The sequence below is a fragment of the Rhinolophus sinicus genome, linkage group LG02, assembly GCF_036562045.2.
Source record: "Rhinolophus sinicus isolate RSC01 linkage group LG02, ASM3656204v1, whole genome shotgun sequence".
Classification (NCBI taxonomy): Eukaryota; Metazoa; Chordata; class Mammalia; order Chiroptera; family Rhinolophidae; genus Rhinolophus; species Rhinolophus sinicus.
In genome coordinates, this window is record NC_133752.1 from 73,786,272 (window position 1) to 73,809,959 (window position 23,688).

The window sequence follows — 23,688 nt, forward strand, 5'->3', positions numbered from 1 at the left end:
TTGTGATAGTTTGGCACTACATAGAAAATGGCTCACAGTGCCTGCAATTTATGGAACAAAGATAACATCTTTTCATAAAATCTATACTCCAAGACATCACAAATACACAACCGAGAGAAGCTGATGGCAGTGATACAAAAAGCACCAAACACAACAATTCCAAACAAGAATGAGATGCAGCCTTCATTTGCTTACCTAAGCCCTCATCTATATGTTAGAGAAAACATAAGAGATGAACTGCCTCCTAAAGCAGATGGTCTCCTCCAATTCTTTTTTCTTTTTTCTAACAAGATAATTAAAGGAAACGAAAGAGCAAGGATCTTGTTAAATTGGCCAAGGAAAATGATCTCATCTGAAGTAGAATGCATGAGTTTTTGAGGCAAGGACTTCGAGCTTCCCCACAGAGCTGACACAGGTCATTTGGTAAATGCCTATATTAGAAAGGAAAGCTGTTCCCAGGGCAGTTCCAGCCGTTCCCATTGACAGTATGAAACACCCTGGCAGGCCTTATTAACAGAGGCAAGAAAGCAGGCTGAGGGGTAACCGGCCCAGTAGAAAGAGCACTGGAATGGGAGTCAGAATACATGGGATTTGATCTGATTTGTGATTCGGGGGAAACTCGCTCACGTTGTCACCTGTTCATTTTTCTTAGAGAAACCCATTATTCACTCCCCTCTCCTATCTTGGTAGTGAGAACAAAGGAGAGAATGAGAAACTATAACAGAAACTATAAATGCAAAATTGTTAGTTTATAATGGCATTTCGTTTCATTGCCAGATATAAAAATCCCATTGTGCCGATTTGTTGAAAATTAAAAATCAGGGGAAAGGGAAATGAGGATCCAGGTATTCTGAACCCAACAAAAGAAGAGACTATGCCATTTCTGTTCTCCTCTGAGCTCTAAGATACTTTATTGAGGGAAAAGAGAGGCAGGTGAAAGTAAACCTCAAAAGCAACGCAAGATTCCATGCCAGATTCTTGACCGAGATTCTTGACTCAATCAAGACAGGGATAGGAGCCAGGGGTCTTTTAGGATCCTGGCTGGGATTCAGCCAGAAAGAGCACTGCCCCAAAATGTTACCACACATGGCTTGCCTACTGCGCCTGAATTTCTAACCAAAGCCCAGGGGACAATATTAAGTAACTAACAAGTATTGAGGGCTTCCTCTGGGCTGATCATAAACAGTGTGTACAATCATCTCGGCTCCCACAAGTCCTGGAAGGTAGGCCCATTATTTTCCTTGTTTTACACAGAGGACACGCAGCTATAGCGATGTTAAGAAACTTGCAAAACATCAAGCAGCTAATAAGCAGCAGGGCCCAGACTCCAAACCTGGTCTACTGATTCCAGAATCCTTAGTTTAACTAATTCTATGCTACTGTCTCTTCCAGGAAGTGGAAAGAAGGATGGAGTTGGTGAAACAGACTCCAAAGATCCCATTTGCAGAGTTTATCAATCCCTCACACTGATTCCAGAAAGTGAGTGTCATCACCAAGCAGTTAGGAAATGGCTTCTCTTCAGCCATATCACAAAAGCATGTGGTCTTCTGATCTGCCTGCTAAGTATCTCTGATCTCTCCTATTTTCCCTGCACTCCTCAAATCCTTTCTCCTCTTTCCTTTGGACTTTCCTTTCTAACATCATTTCCCCAATCTCTCTCCATGAAAACCAAATCTGCTCTGTGTTTCAACAATTACAGCTAAATCCCATTTCAACACATTGTGTATATGAATCAATCCTTATTTTACCATATAGTGGCTTAGGAGACGTTTAGCAATTTTCTTAATAACAATTTCTAATGTTTCTATCTCATTGACTACTTATCAGGCATTGTCTTAATACGGCTTTATATACATTTATCGTTTCAATCCTTATAACCACCCTTTGAGGTGGGAACTATCATCCCCATTTTGTAGATAACAGTCAGGGAGATACTAAATAATTGCCAAGGTCACACATCTAGCAGGCAGTGAAACTATTTTGTTTTCAACCTCTCTGAACTTCAGTTCTCTCCTCTCAAAAATAAAAATAATATTTACTTTACATAGTTATTCAGCAGAAATGGAATAAACATACATAAAGCAGTTTAACTTTTATATTCCCCCTTCTCCCTCTGGTATTTCTGGGATCATTCCAAGGTATGATCCATACATTTCTAATTAGATAAGAGACATGCTCAGTATTCTTTTAGACATGTTGTCTCATTTGTGAGACAACACCCCTTTGAAGTAAATACTACCACCCCCACTTTGCAGATGAGAGGTTAGAGAACTCATGCATGGACATTCTGCTAGTGACTGAACCAGAATTCGAACCCACATATGCATAGTGCCTTCCCAATGTTTTTCAGGGAGCTTCAGGACAGAGATAGCCACGTCTTCTAGTTCCCTTTACCATCTCCATATAGCCATACTCAGAACAGTGCATGGCTGTATTAATTCCACATGCAACTAATACCAGTGTCACTTTTCCCTGAGAAAGCAAGACGGAGAACCATAATCAAAGATAAAAATGGGTGCAGTCATATTTACTGATTAATTAGCAACTCCTGCACAATTACCAACTCCTATGATAAAAATTAAAAAGGGGGGAGGAGAAAAAAGGGGGGAAGAGGGAGAGGGAGATGGAATGATGGAAGGAGAGAAAAACAGAAGGAAGGAAGAAGGGACAGAGGGAAGGAGGAGAGAAAGAAGAGAGAGAAATAAATGTCCCAGACTGGAGAAATGGTAATGAAACATAAACCCAAATTGTTATCTCAGTGTTTCTCATCCACTTCAGGATTTGTGTTTTTCCACAAGGGTATCAGCTATTGATCTTGGAACAACCTGCTGTCCCTTCTGGGCCCTTCAGCTGGGACACTCGCCATCAGGATGACCCCTCTCAGAAAGGTAGCAGGAGGGAAGAAAACTGCACGCAGCCCTGACCCACAGGCTGAGGGCACTGCCAGGAACAGGGCGTTCCTCTCAACACAGGATGCCCACTCACAAAGAAACACCAGTGGTCTCCTCTATCTCTAGCCATGAATGGCCTTCCTTGTCAAAACACAAGGGCAGACAGGAAAGCGGAAGGCAGGCATCACTGCCAGGGAAGCTGAAACAAAGGTGGCCCCCCTAGTGCAGAACCACACCCATCACCTCTCCTGTTCTTATGCTGGGAAGGGGACAAGTGCCTTAAATGTTACAAACTATCTAAAAAAAAAACTGTTTAGATATACTGTGGACCCAATGCCACACTGAGACACATGAGCCTGGGAGGCTCCAGAAACTCGGAAGTTAGTTAGGACACTTATTAGACATGGGTCTTTTCTCTAGTTTTCCCAGGTTAAGAACCACTGCACTAGTTGATCACAGTGAGAAAAGAGGGCTCTGTAAAAATAGATCATCACCCTCCCACCAAATCTCCTTTCAACTTCCCTAATCCGGTTAGGCGGGCATCCAAGTGACATCCCAGCCATTTCTGACTCTGTCCCTCCCCAGCCCCCATGTCTCCCTGGGGCCCTGGCACCAGTGAGTCATGCTCACAAGTTCCTGGCATCTGTATTCTCCTCCCTTCATTTCCTTGGTCATCACCTAGCCCAAGCTTTTATTAACTCTCCCCGAGGTCTGCAGCGTACCTCCTGAATGGCTGCCTGCCCTCACCCCGGGCCTCCTGCACACGCCTACAGATTCATCATCCTAAGAGAACCCACCACCTTTATCACTGCGCTGCAGACCACTAAAAGTGGGACTCCAGAGCCAGACCACCTGGGTTGGGGTTCTGTCTGCATCACTTCCTATGACTGTCTCTTTGGGTGAATCACCTAACCTCGCTGTGTCTCAGTTTCCTCAACTATAAAATGGAGATAATGGGAGTACTTATGTCAAAAGTCTGTTGTGGGAATGAAACCAGTGAAGGCGGGTGAAGCCCTCAGGACGACCGGGGTACACAGTCAGTGCTATATGCCAGTGTTGGTTGTCATCACTCTTATTTTAAGAGCTCCTCACTGGCTACCAAATAAAAGCTCACTCCATTGATAGACCCTTTCAAGATCTTCCACACACTGGCCCAAACCGGCTGGAACTAGCCCCATCTTGTCCCTAATCTCTGTGGACGTAGCCCTTCCTCTACCTCCTAATCTCAAAGGGGTGGCAGACTGGGCGCTGCACTCTACTGCACCCACTGAAAACATGCACTTTGCCAGCTCCCACCACGTGCTCTGCCAGGGATGCCTGCCTCGTGGCAAACCCTCACCAGTTAGCAAAGACAAAAACACTCATCCTACCTAAGGCACTGCCATCAAGAATTCCAACAGAAGGCATCAAAGATGTACATGCATCTAGCAGGTTTTGTGGTCCTGTCCCTACCCGCCTAAGACATAACTTTTCCCCCTCTCTGGGCTTTCAGTCTCCTATCGAGAAAATGGAGCATCGGAACAGACGGTGTATAGGGCCTTCTTCTCAAGGTCCCTGAGGCGACACAAACCGTGTTTCCTCAATCCTTTGGAAGAATCTTTCATTAAAGAAGAAGAGGGTGCATATGTTTTTATTTTTTAAATGAATGACATAAATTGTTTTAACTGTCAAGTTCCAAGGTTACGAAAAAAAAGTGGAATTTTACTACAGAATGTCTAAAATCCCTTTCTCTTTACAGTTTGCCAACCCTATGACTGATAGCCCCTATTTTCCTAACAGTTTAGAAGATTATTTTCATTTTATACCTGATATTACCTCCACGACACATACCACAGAGCCACTTCTACCTTCCATGTGGAAAACAATGCACTGAGGGCTTGCATTGAGGCCAAGACAGTAAAAAAGAAAATCCAAATTAGTTCCCCCATCCCTCTTTTCAGCAATCGAGAATTCCAGAATAAACAGTTTTCCATAAAAGTACAGAACCAGCCTCCAAATTTCTGGAAATCACCAGGGTGAAACTTAAGCTATAAAAGTTTCAAAAGTAGCAGAAAATTTAATAATACCATTACCCTGAAATCCAATAAAGCCTGTTGGAGCTTCACATTTTTAAGAAATCAGACTATTTACGCTATTACCCTTAGTACTGCTATCATCTCCTATGAAGCCATAAATATACACAGTGTAGTTCCCAGAACACTGACTAAGACGATCATAAAAAAGGCCATCAGGAAGATACTGGCCATGACGTATGTCTCTACGGTGCGAGCTACAGCAGGTTCACACAGACAAGTTCATTTATTTTGAAAATTGCATTTCTATGTCCACAACTCATCACTTTCCACTGCAAACAACATTTAATACAAGTTAGAATGTCCTTTTCAGAGACGGTTTTCACACAGGCTAAAGGTCATACTGAACATCAAGGAACATTCATAAGGCTATCACAGCACACAGGAAAAAGCTTATAACATTTGTATCTTCGTATTTGCTTCAGCTAGCACTGCATTCAGCATTAAGTATCAGAAAACCTAACAGTGGGTTCAACACACAGGAAGTAGTTGGAAGGCCCAGGGCGCTAGTGTTGGTTCAACAGGAACACTGGTAGAGCCAGTATCTCCATGATACTCTTGGCTTTTCCTTCATATTTGTCCAGTATTCAAGGCAGAAAGCAGGGCAAAGCAACGGAGGGCACTAACAGGCTCATTTGTCAGGTTTTATCAGGACAATAAGTGCTTTCCCAGGAATCCCACCTCCATCCCAGTGAACTTATTCTTAGGTCTCACCAGCCAGAGATAGGTCCCACAGACACACTAGCTACAAGAAATGCTGGGAAGTCAGGGGTCCGGACTGGCATGTCGGTCTAGACCATCACCATCTACTGTCTGAGGCTGATCACCACGCTACCCTGAATGAAATCCAGGTCTGTTAGCAAAAATGGCGCAGGCTATGGGTACTGAGCGGGCAATGCACTGCGCCTCCATTTTGAGTCTTCATCTTGAGAATAAGAAAGTCATTCAATAAATTGAGAAGATAATTATAGTATTTCCCAAAAGTTTTCTGCTCCTCACATCAAAAGCATCTATTACATATAAAAGAATATTTTTAAAAGTCCAATGCCTATAAAAACAAACAAAAGTTGTTTAATCTTTAGGTTCATATGCTCTGAAATCTATCGATCTATCTATATATCTGTCTACATACAGGTATAAATTGGCAAAGAGCTAAAAGGTGAAGTCTTGCTGCTGTGAATTCTGATCACAACCTGAATACTAAGAAGCGCTACCTGAAGTGAGGTTCATCTTTCCCCAAGCAGAAAGCCCACGTTAGCTGCGATACAAACTGCTCAGGTGCCATATAGGGAAGAAGCATCCTAAACGTACTTTCCCTACCCTGCTTTTCCTCTGTTCTCATCCACCTCCCTACCCCGGCCTGATCAGACAGGTGCATCTATTTAGCACCCTGGGTCTCCCATGGGATGCTGGCACCCACCTACCTGATGTTCAGTGGCTTCCCACTGCTCTTAGGAAACAACCTAAACTCTGTATCAAGGCCCTCGAGTCTGATTTAGCCCAGCTCCCTTCTCCAACCTCAACTCCCTCCACGCCCTGCCATGCCCACTGCTGGGCCACCTGGGCCTCCTTCCCATCCCTTGATCTGTCCCTATTTCTATGGACTGGAATGATCTTCCCTCAGTTCTTCACATGGCTGGGCTTTTTCCATGCTTCAGATCACAGGTCAAGCATTACTTCTTCAGGAGATTTTCCCTGTCACCCTGTCATGTGGGCCCTGCCCGGTAACTTTCCAACATGCCACTGGTTCCTCCACAGCATGCACCACAATCAATACTTATCTTCTCCTGAAGTCCAAAACAATAGGAAAATCTCTTTATCTCTAACCAAGCCCCAGTTACCAGGATAGGATGGCAGCAGGTATGCATGATTTACCCAAATCATACTGGATTTATTGGTATCGAGTTACAAATAAACAACATAGAACTTAAACTCTTTGGGAAATTTCCTGTATCCTGGGAGATGGGCATCAACTTTTCCCATAATTGGATACCCCTAAGAAAGAATTCAAAGGAGAAAACAAATGTAATCCCATGGGTTTAAGTATTTTCCATAAAACTGAAAGAGAAAGAATGACTAAAAAGTGTAGATATACCTTTAATAAAGCATTCTCGACAGAATATTCAATATGCTTGCTACTTTCTGTTTATATATTCTATCTATCTATCCATCCAAACACATATACATAAATAAACATATACACTCATAAAAGAAAGGTCTAGAAGGTTCAAAGGCTAACAACACACTGACCTATCTTGTGACTCTGAAAAATGCCAAGTCATTCCTTCCAGAATTTAACGAGTTTCATTTTGCAAGAATTTCTGTGGCCTTTGTTCAGGTCATCAGAGTTCATGTCCCTGGAGAACAACTTCAGGTTTGCATAAAGGAGCAAAGTGTCTAGGAAATCTGGAAAAATATCTCTATTTGCTTTGGCTTCAAAATTGTCCCATAAAGTTACATATTTCTCTTCTTTCCTTTCTGGAGGCTGCTCCCTGAAGATAGGTCTTAAGCTCCGAAGTTTGGCTGGGGCCTTTCCTCCTGGCCACTCGGATAGCAGGAGCTGTCTCGGCTGCCCCCACAGACAACACATTTTTTTCATCTCCCTCTGAATGACAGCCTCTCCGCATATATGGAAGGGACCATTTCTAACCTACCGCCACCATCCAAACCCTCTCCATGTGGAGTATGGGAAAAGGCTGCTCAGAACCTTCTACAGTTGTTATCCTACAAAAGCGGAGCATGAGATCCGCAGGTACTCACCCCTCTCTACAAACAGGTTTCCTTGGAACAAGAAAGCTAGTCTATGGAAAGAGAAAAAGGAAGTCACATCTGGTTCCCTCTGAGGACTATTCTGCCATGTTTCCTGGTCTGATTCCACCACCTAGACAGATATCAAGCAGCCCTCTTTCCAGGGTGTTGATTCCTGCTACTGAAGACAATGTAGGGCTTCTTGGTTCTGCGCTCTGGTTTTGCTATCGAAGTGGAAAGTGCTAGACCCAGAGCATCTATGTGAAGAGGCTACTTCTTTATTACAACAAAATAAAATTTCAAATCTCCACCTCAGAAGAAGTAGATGACAGAGGGGGTTTAAAAAAAGAAGAAGAAATTTACAAAGGGGATTGTAATTTCAATTTTGGAACTTTAATTTCCCTATTCAGAGAAAGATAAAGATAGGAAAGTAACATTTCTTTATTACTATTACTATCAAGATATAATCTTACTTATTAGACATGGAAACAAGCTCTATATTTACGGGTATCTGAAAAATACTGGCAGGAGACAGACTTCAGATAACCCATTTCATAGGATGCCCACTTTTAAATCCAGAGTTCTAGGCCCAAGGGCTCCATTTCCTTTTTTCTTTTTTAACTTTTATTTATTTATTTTAAGTGTGTTTTTCCAGGACCCATCAGCTCTAAGTCAAGTAGTTATTTCAATCTAGTTGTGGAGGGCGCAGCTCACAGTGGCCCATGTGGGGATCAAACCAGCAACCTTGGTGTTACGAGCTCAGTGCTCTAACCAACTGAGCCAACCAGCTGCCCCTCCATCTCCGATTTTAATTAAACTCCCCAATCTATTGCCATATGAAACACCTGCCAACTTGTCTCTGTAAAGAATCAGATTTTCAGCTTAAAAACCAATACAAACTACTGTATTTTGCTGTATATAATGCGCTCCAGGGTATAATGTGCACCCACATTTTTGGCCCAAACTTTCAGGGGAAAAAAAAATCTTTTGTTTTAATTTTTTAATTCAAATTTTTATTTGTTTACATTTAGGTACTTGTTTTTTGTATTATAAAGGAATTTTAGCATTTAATTTTTAATATGTTATGGTACAAGAAATTTTATGTAACAAATAACTACAAAACACAAGAACAGATACAAGGTACACGAAATTTTATGTACCAGTAACAAATTTACAATAATTACACATCATAGAAGGCCAAGAATTCTTCACTGTTGCAAGTTTGTCGTAAGTTCAACAAAACCAATTATCGTATTCTAGGATATTATTTTGCATACAGATATCGTTATTGTTTTCTAAAGTTATACTTTTAACTCATAAGCATAAATAAAAAGAATTAAAAACATTTACATAGATATGGAATTAGTACTATCCACGTCTAATACGCACACTTATGTTTCCCCTCACAAATTTCGGCAAGGAAGTGAGCATTATACATAGTAAAATGCAGTACATACAAGTCACATTATCAATAAAATCAACCTGACATCTTTTTCCATTTGCATCACATCTATTAAGGTGGCTGATTTTGGACCACTGAACAGATAAAAAAGTTAAGCCTCACTAATTAAGAAAAAGCAAGGAAATGCAAATCACAACAATGAATACAGCATATCTTACCTATCCTATTGGAGAGGGTTTTTTTTCTGTTTCCAGAGTAGGAGGATGTGGGCAGGCCTCACACAAGGATGATAGAATAGAAATAGATAAAACTTCTCCAGAGGACAGTCTGGACGTGTGCAGCAATGTCTTTAAAATGTGTAAGCACAACCCTTTAATTTAGCAATTTAACTCCTGGACTTTTTTTAAGGAAAAAAAATGAGTTATGAGCCATGATTAATCTAGGATAGCAAAAGACTGGAAATAACCTAAATGTTCAACAATGGGTGATTGTTAATTATGATACATCCATGCAATGTAATGAACTATAAGATCATTAAAACTCACATATGGGAAGAATACTTAATAATATCAGACATTTCCATGATGAATTAAGTGACATAAAACAGGTCATAATATAGGATGTACAGTATGATCGCAATAATTAATGCCTAATATAAAGGTACGATGCATGCACAGCCACACAGAGACTATAGAGACACATGCAAATGGTAAGGATATTCTTTTTCTTGTGTTTTCTGGTATTTACACATTTTCTAAAATAAATGGATCTTTCTTTTTTTCCTTTGGACAGAATAAAAATCTAATCAGTGTTATTTTAAAAATCTTGTTGCTTTAACCTTTCCCAACTCCTACAAGGAATCTTATTACTAACACTGTGAGGCTCCCCATGGGCTCTTCTGCTGCAATCACCTGTGCCTGGGCAAGCCTGCAGGACTTCCTCCCACAGCAGGAAAAGCAATTAAAACCAGAGCAGAAAGTCCCTCTCTCGGGACACCACATCGTATCCTGCCTGTTCCGGGCAGTGAGATCAGCTGGCTGTTAACGACCTTGAGCACTGCTCTCAGGCTCCTGGTCTTAACCCAAATTCCAAATGTGTGCTCCTCGAGCCCTAGCTAAGTTCAGAACTACCTCCACCAAACACCCTGCCAACGCCAACTCTGCCCAAGTACACTCACTAGAATCGCATGATCTCGAGGCCAGGGCTCCTCAAACTGAGAGTTGAGACCTATTAATGGATGGTGAAAATCCATTTAATGGGCCCTGACTAGCATTTTTTAACCACCGTAAAAGTTCCTTCTCATATCAAGGTGAATCAGCCTCTGCATTCACCTGCTTTCACTGCCTCCCTGTGGAGCATTACATAAATAATCTCACCACAGGCCACAGCTACTTCTGAGTTGCTATGAAAGCAAATGTCCTTGTCTAGAAAGATATTTATGGCACTTGGTTGGGGAAACACAATGTACAACATTATCCCATGTCTGTGGATAAACAGAATAAATAAATATATTAAGGGGGAATAGCTGAGGTATAGAAAAGTATTCAACGAAATGTTAAAAGTAGTTATCTCTTGGTGTGTAGGGTTTGTGAAGACTTATGTTCTCTTTTCTTTATTTAAAACTTTTCCTATATTAAACATGCGTTACTTGTATGGAGTCTAAAATGTTGCTACTATGGCTATAGTACCATTACTCTTTCTACAGGAAGTGCTCTCCTATAGGGCCTTCACATTACCTGTGGTTACCAGGCTTAAACAGTGCATAACAGAGGAGACAGACAGATGTCAGCATCCTTGATGCTGAATCTTTTCGGCCTTTAAGACCCATATTACCAACAGCTGTGGTGGGAGAACAGGTGAGTAAACACCATCTAAATAAGTGATCACCAGGTGATTACAGGTCACTAGAAAGCCGGGGGGGGGCGGGGCACAGACATGGGGGACAGAGAAACCTAGGCTGCAACTCTGCTCTGACAAGTTTCCTACTGTAAGCCTCATCTGTGAAATGAGGATAAAAAGATGAACTTCCAGAGTTCATCAAGTTCAAAGTGAAAAACTAGCAAATTCAGGACACGGTGTATGGCGTGGAGGAGGAACACAAACAAAACCAATGCCTTTCATCATCAGTGAGAGCGGGGAAGGAAGGAAGGAAGGCCAAAAGAAATAATCATAAGTGCCTGTTACTGATTCAGCCTCTGAAATAGCGATTTCTTACGTGCAGAAAGGGCAGAACACACACCCTCCGTGTGAGAGGGAGGGAGAGCCAAGGGTGGTGAGCAGCACATGCACGCACAACACACGGCTGCCCTGGAGGCCCTGATTACGCCCCCTTGGCCGTGGCCCACGCAGGCTCTGCCAAGTGCTCTGGAAAATGCTTTCAGGGGATTCCTGAGGTCGGTTATTAACCAGTCCCCCACTAAGCCCATGGTGATGCCACAAATATCTGAGCATGGACCACAGATAAAGCACTGTCCTCACACACAGATGACAAGAGGGAAATGAAAAAGAGTTCAGTGTCGAAGTTTAAAGTACACACACACGCCAAAATATAAAGAGTAATTTGGGACACAAGCTTCAGGAGGGAAATTTAAGAGCTACAGGGGCCTGTGCTGCCAGCTGGGAAGCGAGGGGGGCAACCTGGGAAAGAGGGCAACTCTGCTGCACCCTGAAGTCAGAGTATGGGTTTAGCAGGTTATCAAATGGATCCGCATTCCAGAGAGGGAACAGCATGGGCAACGGCACAGTGATCCGAGGGCAGATGGTGGGTCTTGGCAGGAGCGCCCACTTAGGCTAGCGTTAAGCTATCTATAGAGGAATACTACAAACAGCAACAGGAACAATTATTAACCATGAGTAATGGGTATTAAAGTAAGGAGGAGTGAAAGAAAATGTGAGGACTCAAATGTCAGGGTGACCTTCTGGACTAGTGGGGATGTGTTAACATTCTTGGCAGGGAAGTGACGTGACCAGAGCTCTGCTCCAGTTAGATTAATCTGGCTTTTATGAATGAGTCAAATATGCTGGGCGGGAGACTTCAGGCCAGAGATCGGGAGACTACTGCACCAGCCCGATTCTGATGACTGGGGTTAGAGCACGGCTGCAGCCATGCAAAAGAAAAGAGCGGTGTAAGAAAAGAGCGGTGCAAAAATCAATAAGGATGCAATCGTATTAGCAATTCGCAGGATAATTTAACTCTAGTCCTAACACAGCACAAATATCTGTATGAAAAGTTGGGAGAGGTCAGCTCTAGCTCTTGACTTCTTATTTTGGTGCTCAATGGATGCCATTCCACATTCCACCAAAGAACAGCATCCTATCCTGAAAGAAGATAGCCTTGAAAGGCAGAACAACGATCCCAAAACCGAAGGAATGAAAATCGAAACTCTAAGTTGCCATGTGAGCCTCAAAAACAATTCAGAACACAGCAGTATGTACTACCAACTCCTGACTGATGGGTCTGACCACACTTAATGACAAAATTATAAACTCCAGAGAATTGTTTCCCACTGAAATAGTTTCCCTTCTCCAAGGAACGGTGTGGCCCTGTTGAGAGGCAGGCCTGGCCCACAGGCCCCAAGTCACCTTAGACTTCTTGTCTTAAGTGACAGGACACTGAGCAGCTGAGCCACTGAGTGGCCACTACACAAGGTCAGCTGGAGGTTTCAACAAGACAAACGTGTTTAATAGTCTGGAGAAGGGAGGTACAAAGGGGAGAGGGGGAGAATGGAAAACATACCACATAAAATAAACGATGGTTTTAATGCACTGGACTAAGGGATCAACACTGAAAAAAAAAATGAAATGGAAAGAACAAAAGGGTGAGAATCACATTCTAGTTCCAGGAAAAGACATTTCAAGCAACATGTTATGCAGACACACTGCAGGCCAAGGAACCATCCTGTGCACCCCATGGAAAAAGGCAGCCACTCACCCTCCTTCCCACCAGAAAAAAATCACAAGTGATATGCTCAGCAGAGGCCTGTGGTAGCAATCACAGCCGTCTCTACTCTGGGGATGGCTAGCAAGTTCCTGGCACCCAGCAAGGGTAAGATAAGAAGACCATTTTCTCCTAGAGAGTTATTGGTAAGAAATAAGTCAAGTGAAAAAGAAAGCTTCCTTTCAACTATTTGACAGCACAAGACTTTGCAGCTTGGAGCCCTCTGGAAAGCTCTGGAGAAGAGAGGTATGATGGATCATTCACCAAAATGATGAAAAATGAGGATATCCACATTTGTGAATTTTCCAAGAAAATTTACATCTTCCACTCCAAGAGCACAAATTTTAGAATTTTGACCATTTGAAAGAATTTCCTCAAAATATACTAGATTGAACCATATGAAATAAGCATTTTGGTTGACAAAACAGGTCAAATAGTAACAATTTCATATCGTTCAATCATAATACGTGGCTTTCAACTTTCTTCTATGGCAGGACAGGCAAAAATTTTTTAATAGGCTAGATCATAGATATTTTAGGCTCTGAGGAGCAAGAGAAAAAACAGAGATTACGTAGGTATTTATATAACCATTTAAAATGTAACCATTTAAAACTATAAAAACCATTGTTAGTGCCTATAAAAACAGGCGTGGGCTGGATTTGGTTCGTGGATATAGTTTGTCAACCTCTGTTCCACAGTATAAAGGTAAACTTTTTTCACTATGAAAAAATTTTCATAGTTTCACTAGTTCCACTTTCATAGTGAAAATTTTCACTATGAAAATTGCTCATTTTAGAGTAACACAGGAATTCCCTTAGAGTAGGGGTGTCCAAACTGCGGCCCGTGGGCCAACTGCAGCCTGCGATCCATTTTTTATTGGCCCGCAGCAAATTCCAAAAATATATTTAGTTTCCTTAAATAAACCAGGTGAGGCAATACGTACTTCACCTCGAGTGAGTGGCCTGGCTCTTTGTGTATTTTACCGCATATGGCCCTTGGTGAAAAACGTTGAAAAAAGTTTGGACACCCCTGCCTTAGAGGATACGAAAGTCTATGTGTGAAAGCCATCTATCCCACCCCTGCTGGCTCTGACGCAGTGGTTGGTCTGAACCCACACTGTTGTCAGCTCCCCTTTCCACTGCTGCTCTTAACGATCTGGCTTATGTTAGAAGCAATTGTCTTGGTGTGGGCTTGAGGGTGGTTCTAACTTTCCTAGGAGGAAAACACTGAACTGTACAAGGAAAGGGGCCTTAAAGGTGACTACAAAGAAGCATAACTATGCACAGGCTATGGGAGCAAAGGCACACTGGGGAATTACCCCAAACACACCCCAGATTTGAAGCCAAAATTCTACAGGGCCACAGGGAAGCAACAAAACAAATAATAAACAGCTGGCTTACGGCTGAAAGGCTAAGGGAAGCAAAAAATAAGTATGAGACAAACTCTCCTCTATAGAAGAGACATCATTAAATGGACAATAATCATTTTCCCCCTAAGCTCATCAGGGGTAGTAACAAATAGGAAAAGACTGTGATTCCCGTAAGAGATTACTGGAAACACTTAAGTGCTGTGAGACACTAACAGTCATCATTGAGGGAATCAAGAGTTTCTTCCTTTGGACAATGTTAAGAGCTAAGATTCTCTCCGTAACACTTACTCAACACCGACATACTCAGAGGACCTCTCTTCTAGGTCCATGCATTTTTTTTATTTCAAAATTATTAACACAATCATTAGGAAATATTTTTAATTTATGGCATTGCTATTCTTTCAAATTTTATGTATTGTGATGAAAAAGGAAAGCTGAGGGGGAAAAAAAATACTATATATGACTGGATGCCCTGAAACAGAAAAGGGAGATTACTGATATATACTTCTAGTTTTACAGGGCCACTGGATTATAAAAATCCTAATTTAGGTAAGATTTCTCATCATTCGATATGAAAAACTTAACCTAGAGCGATTTCTTCTCCTGCATTTCTAAACACTGTCAGTTAACTCTTATAACCCTTCAGCAGTTCAGTGCCCTGCTATATTCTACAGTGAAAATTAAAGGGGAACAAGAGCGAGAGACCGATCGCATACGTACATGAGCTGCCTGGACGACAGTGAGTCTCCGGGTACCGTCTGCCCATAGCGACCAGTCAGCACACTAGCAAGGTCCTCTGCAGTTTCCAAGCACTCAGGAAAGAATGAGATGGTTAGCTGTGGTGGGGAGAGGAAATAAAAAAGTAGAAGCAAAACAGAGATTTAGAATAATGACTGCATTTTTTTCATTAAAATGCTAATGATGACCACAAATTTCCAGATAACTACATGTATGAATTATTCATAGTCACATCCGAGATGAAGTCTCCCTGTCACTGCAGGCAGGCACAGAGCTCGCTGATGATTAGCATGTGGCCCCTATAATGAGTGTGACAGAAGTGCAGGTCACTGAAAGTCTATCCATCAGGGCTGGCCTCGCAGGCCCTCTGTAGAAGACCAGGCAATCCCATCCATATTTCGTTGATGCTCTTTCATCTCACTCTTCCTTAATGTCAAGGAACAGCACTAGCCTGGTTCTTTGTTGTAACATCTGAACTAATATCCTGAAAAACTCCAAAAGCTTAAATGGAAAAATACGTTTTCTGTTATCGGGTAGATAAGACATCCAACTAAATTTTTAAACATTTTTCGTCGAAGCCTAACATAAATATAGAAAAGCATACATACCACAAGTGGACAGCCCCACAACTTCTCCTAAACTAAACACCCTCCAGATCAAAACCCAGGACATAACCAGCACCCGGAAGCCCCCTCTATGCCCCCTCCCAGAGGTAACCACTGTGTATAGATTACTTTTGCCCGTTTTGTAAACACCAAATTGAGTTACCACCATTACTAATTTCTCATTGAAAAACCACATGCTGAACACCTACTACACGCTAAGCACTGTGCTAGACACTGGGGGTCCAGGGGAATAAAACACAGTCTCTGTCTTTAAGGAAAGGGAAGTCTAGTGAGGCCAAGAGACACACACAACGAAGCCGGCAGGGCAGCAGGATGGGTGCCATGACTCAGATTCATGGCAAGCAGGGGCACCTAGCCCAGAAATGGAGAGGTCAGGGGGAGGCTTCCAAGAAAAAGGGATGCCTGACGTGCCCTCGGGCTGGGTAGGACATAGCCAAGCTGGGAATGGCACACAAGACAATGGAAAGGTCGAGGTAAGAAATAGCATATACAGTTCAGGGCTGTGGACCCCCAAGGGGGAGGCCAGGAAAGAAGCCTGGAGCAGAGCATAACCTTGTGTACCATCCAAGAGCTCTGACTGTATCCTGATTACAGACAGCCACGCATGGGTCAGGTGCAGGTTTCAGAGGTGTCACTCTTTTTGGACAGATTCAAAGTGGGCAGAGTGGAGGGGAGGAGACCAGTTAGGTTGTTGGATAGCAGAGTGGGAGGTGGCGGGGGGGGGGGGGGCCGGATTAGGGCAGTGGAAGTAGGTGGGAGGAGGGAAAGGAGAGAAGAATCAGTACTTGGGAAACATCCAGACACCAAACACAGAACAACTTGGTGATTGACTCCATGTGGGTGGGTGGGCGTGACAACTGAGGTAGAGAATACAAGAGAATGAAGACATTTAATAAGACGGGGGTTTAGTGTGGGGCATTAGAAATTGAGGTGTAGAAGATTTAGGTAGGGATACCCAGATATCATTGAGTGTGAAGCTTGGGGAAGAAGCTTGAGCAAAACGTAAAGGCATATAAGTGACTGTTACACAGAGAGTGGCAGAAATTTTTAGTGGGTGGTATCACTGAAGGAACTGGGATAAAATGAGAAGATTAGAGGATTAGTGCTAAAAGCGGAACCCTAGGAAACATGAACAACGAGAGAATGGGCAGAGGAAAAAGATCTTTTGAAAAAAGAACACAGAAGAAAGGCAGAGAGGTACCACGGGATACAATGAGATGAATAAAGTAAGAAATGAAAACTATACCTTTGGATTTGACACTTAAGCAGTTACAGGCTACTCTGAGTGAAGGCAGTTTCAGTGAAGCGGTGGAGGCAGATAAAACAGAGCAAGCGGAAAAGAAAAGGAAGGAGAATGGACAGTTGTTGGAACGGATATGTGCTAATGGAAGTCCATATTGATAAGCTGAGGGACTCAGTAGAGAGAGAAAGGCTGGAAGGACAAGAGGATGGAATAAGATCCAAAAGGAGATGGGAAAAAGGCTCAGGGTTACAGATAAAGGGGTGACCTTGAAGAGAATGGTGACTCCACAATCCTCTGATATTAGGAGAATATCAGGGTTAGAAGAATAAAGAAATATGGTGATAGTAAGTTTGTACGTAACAGCATTGGGATGTTGGACGCAAGAGACCAAATAACATCAGTATTGGAGATAAAACAGTTGGCAAGGCTCTTTGCTGAGAATAAGTTCATATGTAAACAGTTTTGAGGACATAGATCTTGAAAATTTTGGCTTCTGGCATGCTACCCTCCAAAATTAAAGTAGTCCAACTCCATTTTAAGGTAAATAAACATGCATGCCAGTATACATCAGGTGGAAAGGGGTTATTTGTGGGGTAAGTACACCCACAGTAGAACTTAATAGTATTAAAAAATTCTATATAAACAAAAGATCCAGAAGAATGCTCTTCCTAAAATGATGCTAGGTTTAGGGTGCCAGTCTTTCCAAAGGTAACATATAGTTTCATTAAGTGAAAACTACCACTCACCATCTTATAAGGCTTCTTAAGATCTTTAGTTCAAAGTTCCCTCCTAAGTATAACCAGCCTAACGAAAATGAAGAGGCACACATTTGGAAGTAAAGTCAAGGAGAGGAGAGTGGAGTTGGCAGGGGCCCTCGCCCCTAAGACTTTCTAGCGTAATGCAGAGATGGCATCCCACTGCCATCTCCTGCCCACTCTTCAACCTCAAGGTCTAGCAAATTCAGAAGCAGGTGGAGTGACTTGGTTCTTGGAAAGCACTCCAGTAATGCCCAAAGTAGCAAGGATTATTAGAAAATCGAATGCAATGAAAATGCAAAGCAGCTTTTATGTTCTCCAGGTAGCCTTTGTGACCTAAAAACTCGGAGGCTGCTCCACAGTTGGTCTGTTGGGTTAACATGGACACCTCCAGGCCATCTTTGGAAGATGACAATATTTTAGCATTTTAGATAAACACGTTATCATCCCTGAAGTCAGTCAGGACTGAGATGGTTTCAAAGCCAATCAGAGGCCTGCAGACTGGGCCATTCATCTTTCTATCCACAGGGCACAGCTTATAGAGCAAGCAGTCAATAAACATGGGATAAATCAGTAAACCGATGCATAAGTGAAGAGTTCCCACAACTAAGAAGGAGGCCAATTAACTAGTGAGAACAGAAATAGTCTTTCAATTCCTTCCTTTCCCACCCTAATTGACTCAAAGCCAAGCTGCAAATCGCATTCAACTGCATTTCCTTTCCTCTTCACAGAAGACAATCTTTATGAACTCATAAATAAATAGTGTGTGTTAAGAGGATTCAGAAATAATAAAATTATCAAAAGCAAGGTGTCTTTTAAATGAGAAAATAGGTAAGTGCGAACATTTTGAGCATACAAAGAAATTGAAATTGCCCATTTGACATCGGTCTGCCTTCTTTGTTGTCCTTCTGTGTGAAGACGGGACATCATTACTCTAACAGCAAGGAGCCTCTCCTCCCAGACACTTATGCACATAGCAACCTGCTCAGGTTCAACCCACTGGGGCAAGAGATGGTAATGAGATAATCAAGTCTCGCTTCCTTGAAAATTCTGAACATTCACTCAGTTACAGGTCTATGGTTTTGTCCTAATATATATTTATATTATTCATCATTTCATTTCTTTTATAACACAAGCGTTCTGAGGGATCACTGATCATACTGAACACATTGACACGTCACACCCTGGTGCAATCTGGAAATTAATGACCAAGTTTCCAAAAGTGAGGAATAGTGGTTGTTTGTTTGTTCTTAGTATGTATTATGTGACATTTTTCTGAACTGTTAAAAACCAACTTGGTCTGGAAAACACCCAAAGTTTCTGCCCTTCTGATCAGCAAGATCTTGAGAAGAAAATAACTCTTTGAGGCTGCCATCCTTCTTTCTATTTGTGATTAAAAATGCTAAGGGACCAAGATAAACAATACACTGTTCACTTGAATGCAAGCCATCAAGGGAAGAAAAGGAATATTTATGCCAATCCACAAAGTGTTTAGTGTGTAACTTTTTAATTACTGTGTTTACGATACTATCCATAATATATTCAGTAACACACACGCTCTACAAGGCCATTAATCCTGAACAGATACATTAATGCTTCCCTCCTCTCCTACAAATTCTCATTATGCTGATGTGGGACAAAAATGCCAAGAATTCTCTCAAAATAAACATTTCATGTCAACAACCACTTGTTCTACTATCTCCCTTTCCAACTATTTTATATCATTAATATCCCTCCTTAAGTATTGGCTGCTATTGACCTAAAAGACAAGTTTGTAAACAAAATGTTTTCTTTAAAGGCTTTGTAAAGATGAACGGCCCAGTCTGCAGGCCTCTTAATGCAACTTTTGAAATGAAAGCTGTGCAAGCTACTAAAAAAGTCGGTTATATTCTTCAAAAACAATATTTTCTATAACATTACATTGCAATTCTCTGAATCATTCTGTAGTTATGTTGTATAATCTCTTTTTAAGAACCTCAAGGAGTAAGAAGGTATTGAAAATGATCAAGATTTTCATAATAGTTGAAGGACTACCCACCTAGGTAATTAAGTAAGTATACTTCCAATCATACTGGATTAACTTTTTTCCTAAAAGACAATGCTGTCACAGAGAATCCAGAATATGGTTTATCTTTGGTGACACGGATCATCAATATGACTCTCAATGATCTTGCTCTATTGGAACAGGAAACCACTGACTCTACGGACAAGGAGCCGGCCCAGTGGATACCAGGCAAAAACTGAGTTTTTACTAACATGAAGCCAACTGACAACAGGCTATGAAAGCAATGGGACACTCTGAGAATCAAAAACAAAGAGATTGCTGAAGTTCAAACACCAAGGAAAGCACAGATGTAAGTACACTTTGGAAAGTCAAAGGTGAGGTCCAAGATACAGATACAGGTCTACAGAGTCAGGATCTGAGTGGAAGACAAATCAGTGGAATAGAGGGCAGGGTATGAGACTGGTGTTAGGCACATGTTGCTGGTAACCTGACTACACCACCTTATAAAGGCAAGACAACCTTCCAAGGTACAGAGTCCTGTTTGCTCCTCTACTCGAAGGCTATGCTTTGGGGAGATATTTTGTCTGCCTTTAATAGTTTGGTTATCTTCCCTACTTTGTCCTCAAAAGTCAAGTCTCATTGCTGTCAGAGTACCAACCTTTTCCCTTCTTCAAGTCAGCTATGATTTTGGAAACCAAATAAAATTTAAAAAGTATAAGAGAACTGAACTTAAAATTCCAAGCTCCAGATAAGGTCTGAAGGGCACACTGCACAGACTCTGAACCCATATCTGGGCAGCTGAAATGTCATTTTTGTTTATTCCTTGGTGCTCAAAAATTCAAATACTAATCCTTAAGTAGGACTCATTTGAAGTCATTTAGTACCAATACAGCCAAGCCTAAAACATGTCCTGGAGGTGTTATTTGTTAGTGACCACTGTTATTTAACAGGAACTCCTTTTAGAAAAATCCAATAAGCTGCATATCCACAAACACAACAAATCAATTGCTCTAATGTGAAGTATCTGTGGAAATGTGGAAATAAACTCAAAAAGTGGAGAATGGAGGGCTTTGTCACTGGATAAGTAAGTGTCTGTGGGCAAGTCAATTACCTTTCCATACCTCATCTGTAAAATGGATTAATGCTACCTAACTTGCTAAGGTATTAATGAAAACAAAATGAAAGGATCAGACAATATCAACAAATGTAAATTAAACCTTAATTAAGTCAAAATGGTACAGAACCTGCTATGACACACAGATCTTTATTTAGAGCAGAGAGAGTCATCTGCCAAGTGGTTTCTATCCAACTCTCACCACCTCATATGATAGTATTTTGTTTCCAAATTATTTTCAACAGAACTTTCCTTTTGGTTAATATGTTTAAAATGTAACTGCTTAAACAATCAGTACAAGTACTTATGCATTTTCAAATTAAAAAAAAAACTAGAATGCAAAGCTCTCTAATTATGACATTCCCACTTTGTTTCTTCCTTAACTTTTTCTCATCCAAGTTTTTTCTTTTATCTTTATCCCACTTTTCTTTATTGAATCTTTGTGGATCTTTTTTCTTACTTTAAGTTAAACCCTTGCAATAATAGCAACTAACATCTTTATGTTATTTAGCAGTTTACAAGTGACTTTCATATACATTACTTGCCTTAAATTGCTTCTACTTTCTTAACTTTGTTTTACCCTTGCTTCACTTTCCAAAACACAGGCAGAATTTTCTAAAATCAGCAAAGAAGCAACTTCTCTCCTTCCAACTGCCAAGACATTAATACACAATACATTGTAGAGCTGTCCAAAGCAAGTTAGACTATATACAGCATACCTAAATCCTGACATATCCGATTCTTCTTGCAAATAATTTTTTTCTCCCCTGGTGATGATCTTGTGAAGTTAAATACAGGTAGAAATGTGTAAGTGTTGAATATGTTAAAATAAGAAAGGTGAATCCCTTTAAGAATCATCAAAAATAATACGTGAAAAATAAAACAAAGAAGAAGCCAAAAGACTTGCAGAAAGAAAAAGGTTGTTGCTGTTGTTTTAACTTTCAGTAAAATTTCCATTATCTATATTCCCAGAGCTATTTTTCTCCAAGCTCTGAATTAAAAATGTGATCGTTAAATCTGTGAAAACCAAAAGGGATGTAGCCAACTCATTAAAAAAGATGATCTTTTGAGTTATGATAATGAGAAAGAGCATCTATTTTGGGTTTTAAGGACAGAAGTGCTTCCTCCTTGTTGCTCAGAGGCAGCAACACTTCTAGTAAGCTTTAGCACAAAAACAGATGCCTGGCATTCTTTACCTATCGTGATGAAAACGGGAACCTTCAAATAGAAATGTTTCCTCTCAGAACCTCTACATGCTCTCAATCTTCATTTATCAACAAAGAACACGAGGTGTCTGAAACAGAAAATATTAATTCTACCATGTGAATGTAAACATTATTTAAAAAAAAAAAAAAAAGATTCTGTAAACTCTAGATTGGGAATCAGATCAGATTCCCCTATAATTAATTCAAACCCTACAGGACACAAAACCTTTAAAATTTGGAGTGGCTTTCCTTTGCTTTACAATGGTTGAATAAGGCCCATGGTAATTTTTAATAATTCTTGATGTACCTTGATATAGTAAACATTATTTTAAAAATCAGTTGTTACTGTTAAAATTGAACTACTATTAGGTTGGTGCAAAAGTAATTGTGGTTTTTGCAATTATTTTCGACCTTTTAAACTGCAATTAATTTCGCACCAACCTAATAATAAAATTTAAGGAAAGAGGGCCGGCCCGGTGGCTCAGGCGGTTAGAGCACCATGCTCCTAACTCCGAAGGCTGTCGGTTCGATTCCCACATGGGCCAGTGGGCTCTCAACCACAAGGTTGCCAGTTCAATTCCTCGAGTCCCGCAAGGGATGGTGGGCTCTGCCCCCTGCAACTAAGAATGAACACGGCACCTTGAGCTGAGCTGCCGCTGAGCTCCCGGATGGCTCAGTTGGTTGGAGTGAATCCTCTCAACCACAAGGTTGCCGGTTCGACTCCCGCAAGGGATGGTGGGCTGCGCCCCCTGCAACTAGCAACAGCAACTGGACCTGGAGCTGAGCTGCGCCCTCCACAACTAAGACTGAAAGAACAACTTGAAGCTGAACGGCACCCTTCATAACTAAGATTGAAAGGACAACAACTTGACTTGGAGAAAAAGTCCTGGACGTACACACTATTCCCCAATAAAGTCCTGTTCCCCTTCCCCAATAAAAATCTTTAAAAATAAAATAAAATAAAAGAGTTAACATTTTAAAAAAATTAAAATTTAAGGAAAGACTCTGAAATTGAAAGACTCTCCTGTGGTGTTTACATGTTCAATAATGTAAGCCTTTTACACATTATAAAACCTTCCGTATTTTGCAAGAGATACTCTTGAGTAATTTTATCCTAGGAATTGAGAAGGATGTCATAGTCCAACATTCTTCTACAGAATCTAGCGATGCCTCATGAAAACTCAGTATCCCGCAGAATACAACTGGGACCACTGGATAGAATAATTCTTAGAAAAGAATGTTTTCTCAGCTTAGACACAACTCAAGTCAAATTAGTAGGAAATCTAAGAAAGGCTGACCCAACTGGCATTATAGTCATAGAAAACCGCAAGCAATCAAAGTCATTTCTTTATACTATTGGAAATTGTTTTTTCCAACAATGTTATTCTTGTAAATCGGTCAGAGATTAGACTTAGAATTTATACCTTAAACATAACAGACCCTTTTTCCCATTACATACTCAAATCAAGGGTGACACCAAATGTTCCCGTCAAGATGGCAGAACAGGTAAACATTGTGCTTGCATCCTCCCTGGATGTGACATAAAATTACAACTAAATTATAGAACAATCAACCTGGAGAAC

General features: G+C 41.2%; 1 protein-coding gene across 14 annotated transcripts in view; it reads right to left on the reverse strand.

Annotated features, from left to right (window-relative positions):
* Positions 1–23,688, reverse strand: part of APBB2 (amyloid beta precursor protein binding family B member 2) — a 331,632-nt gene that overhangs the window by 186,812 nt on the left and 121,132 nt on the right. For 12 of the 14 annotated variants that reach the window (XM_019751904.2, XM_019751900.2, XM_019751912.2 and 9 more), the window contains one exon: positions 15,140–15,255. The exons of the other annotated variants lie outside the window; for them this stretch is intronic. Coding sequence is in view for 6 of the 12 variants with exons in the window: in XM_019751900.2 (XP_019607459.2) it covers positions 15,140–15,185 (46 nt within the window). In the remaining 6 variants the exon portion in view is untranslated. The remainder of the gene's footprint in view (positions 1–15,139; positions 15,256–23,688) is intronic. 14 annotated transcript variants of the gene reach the window in all.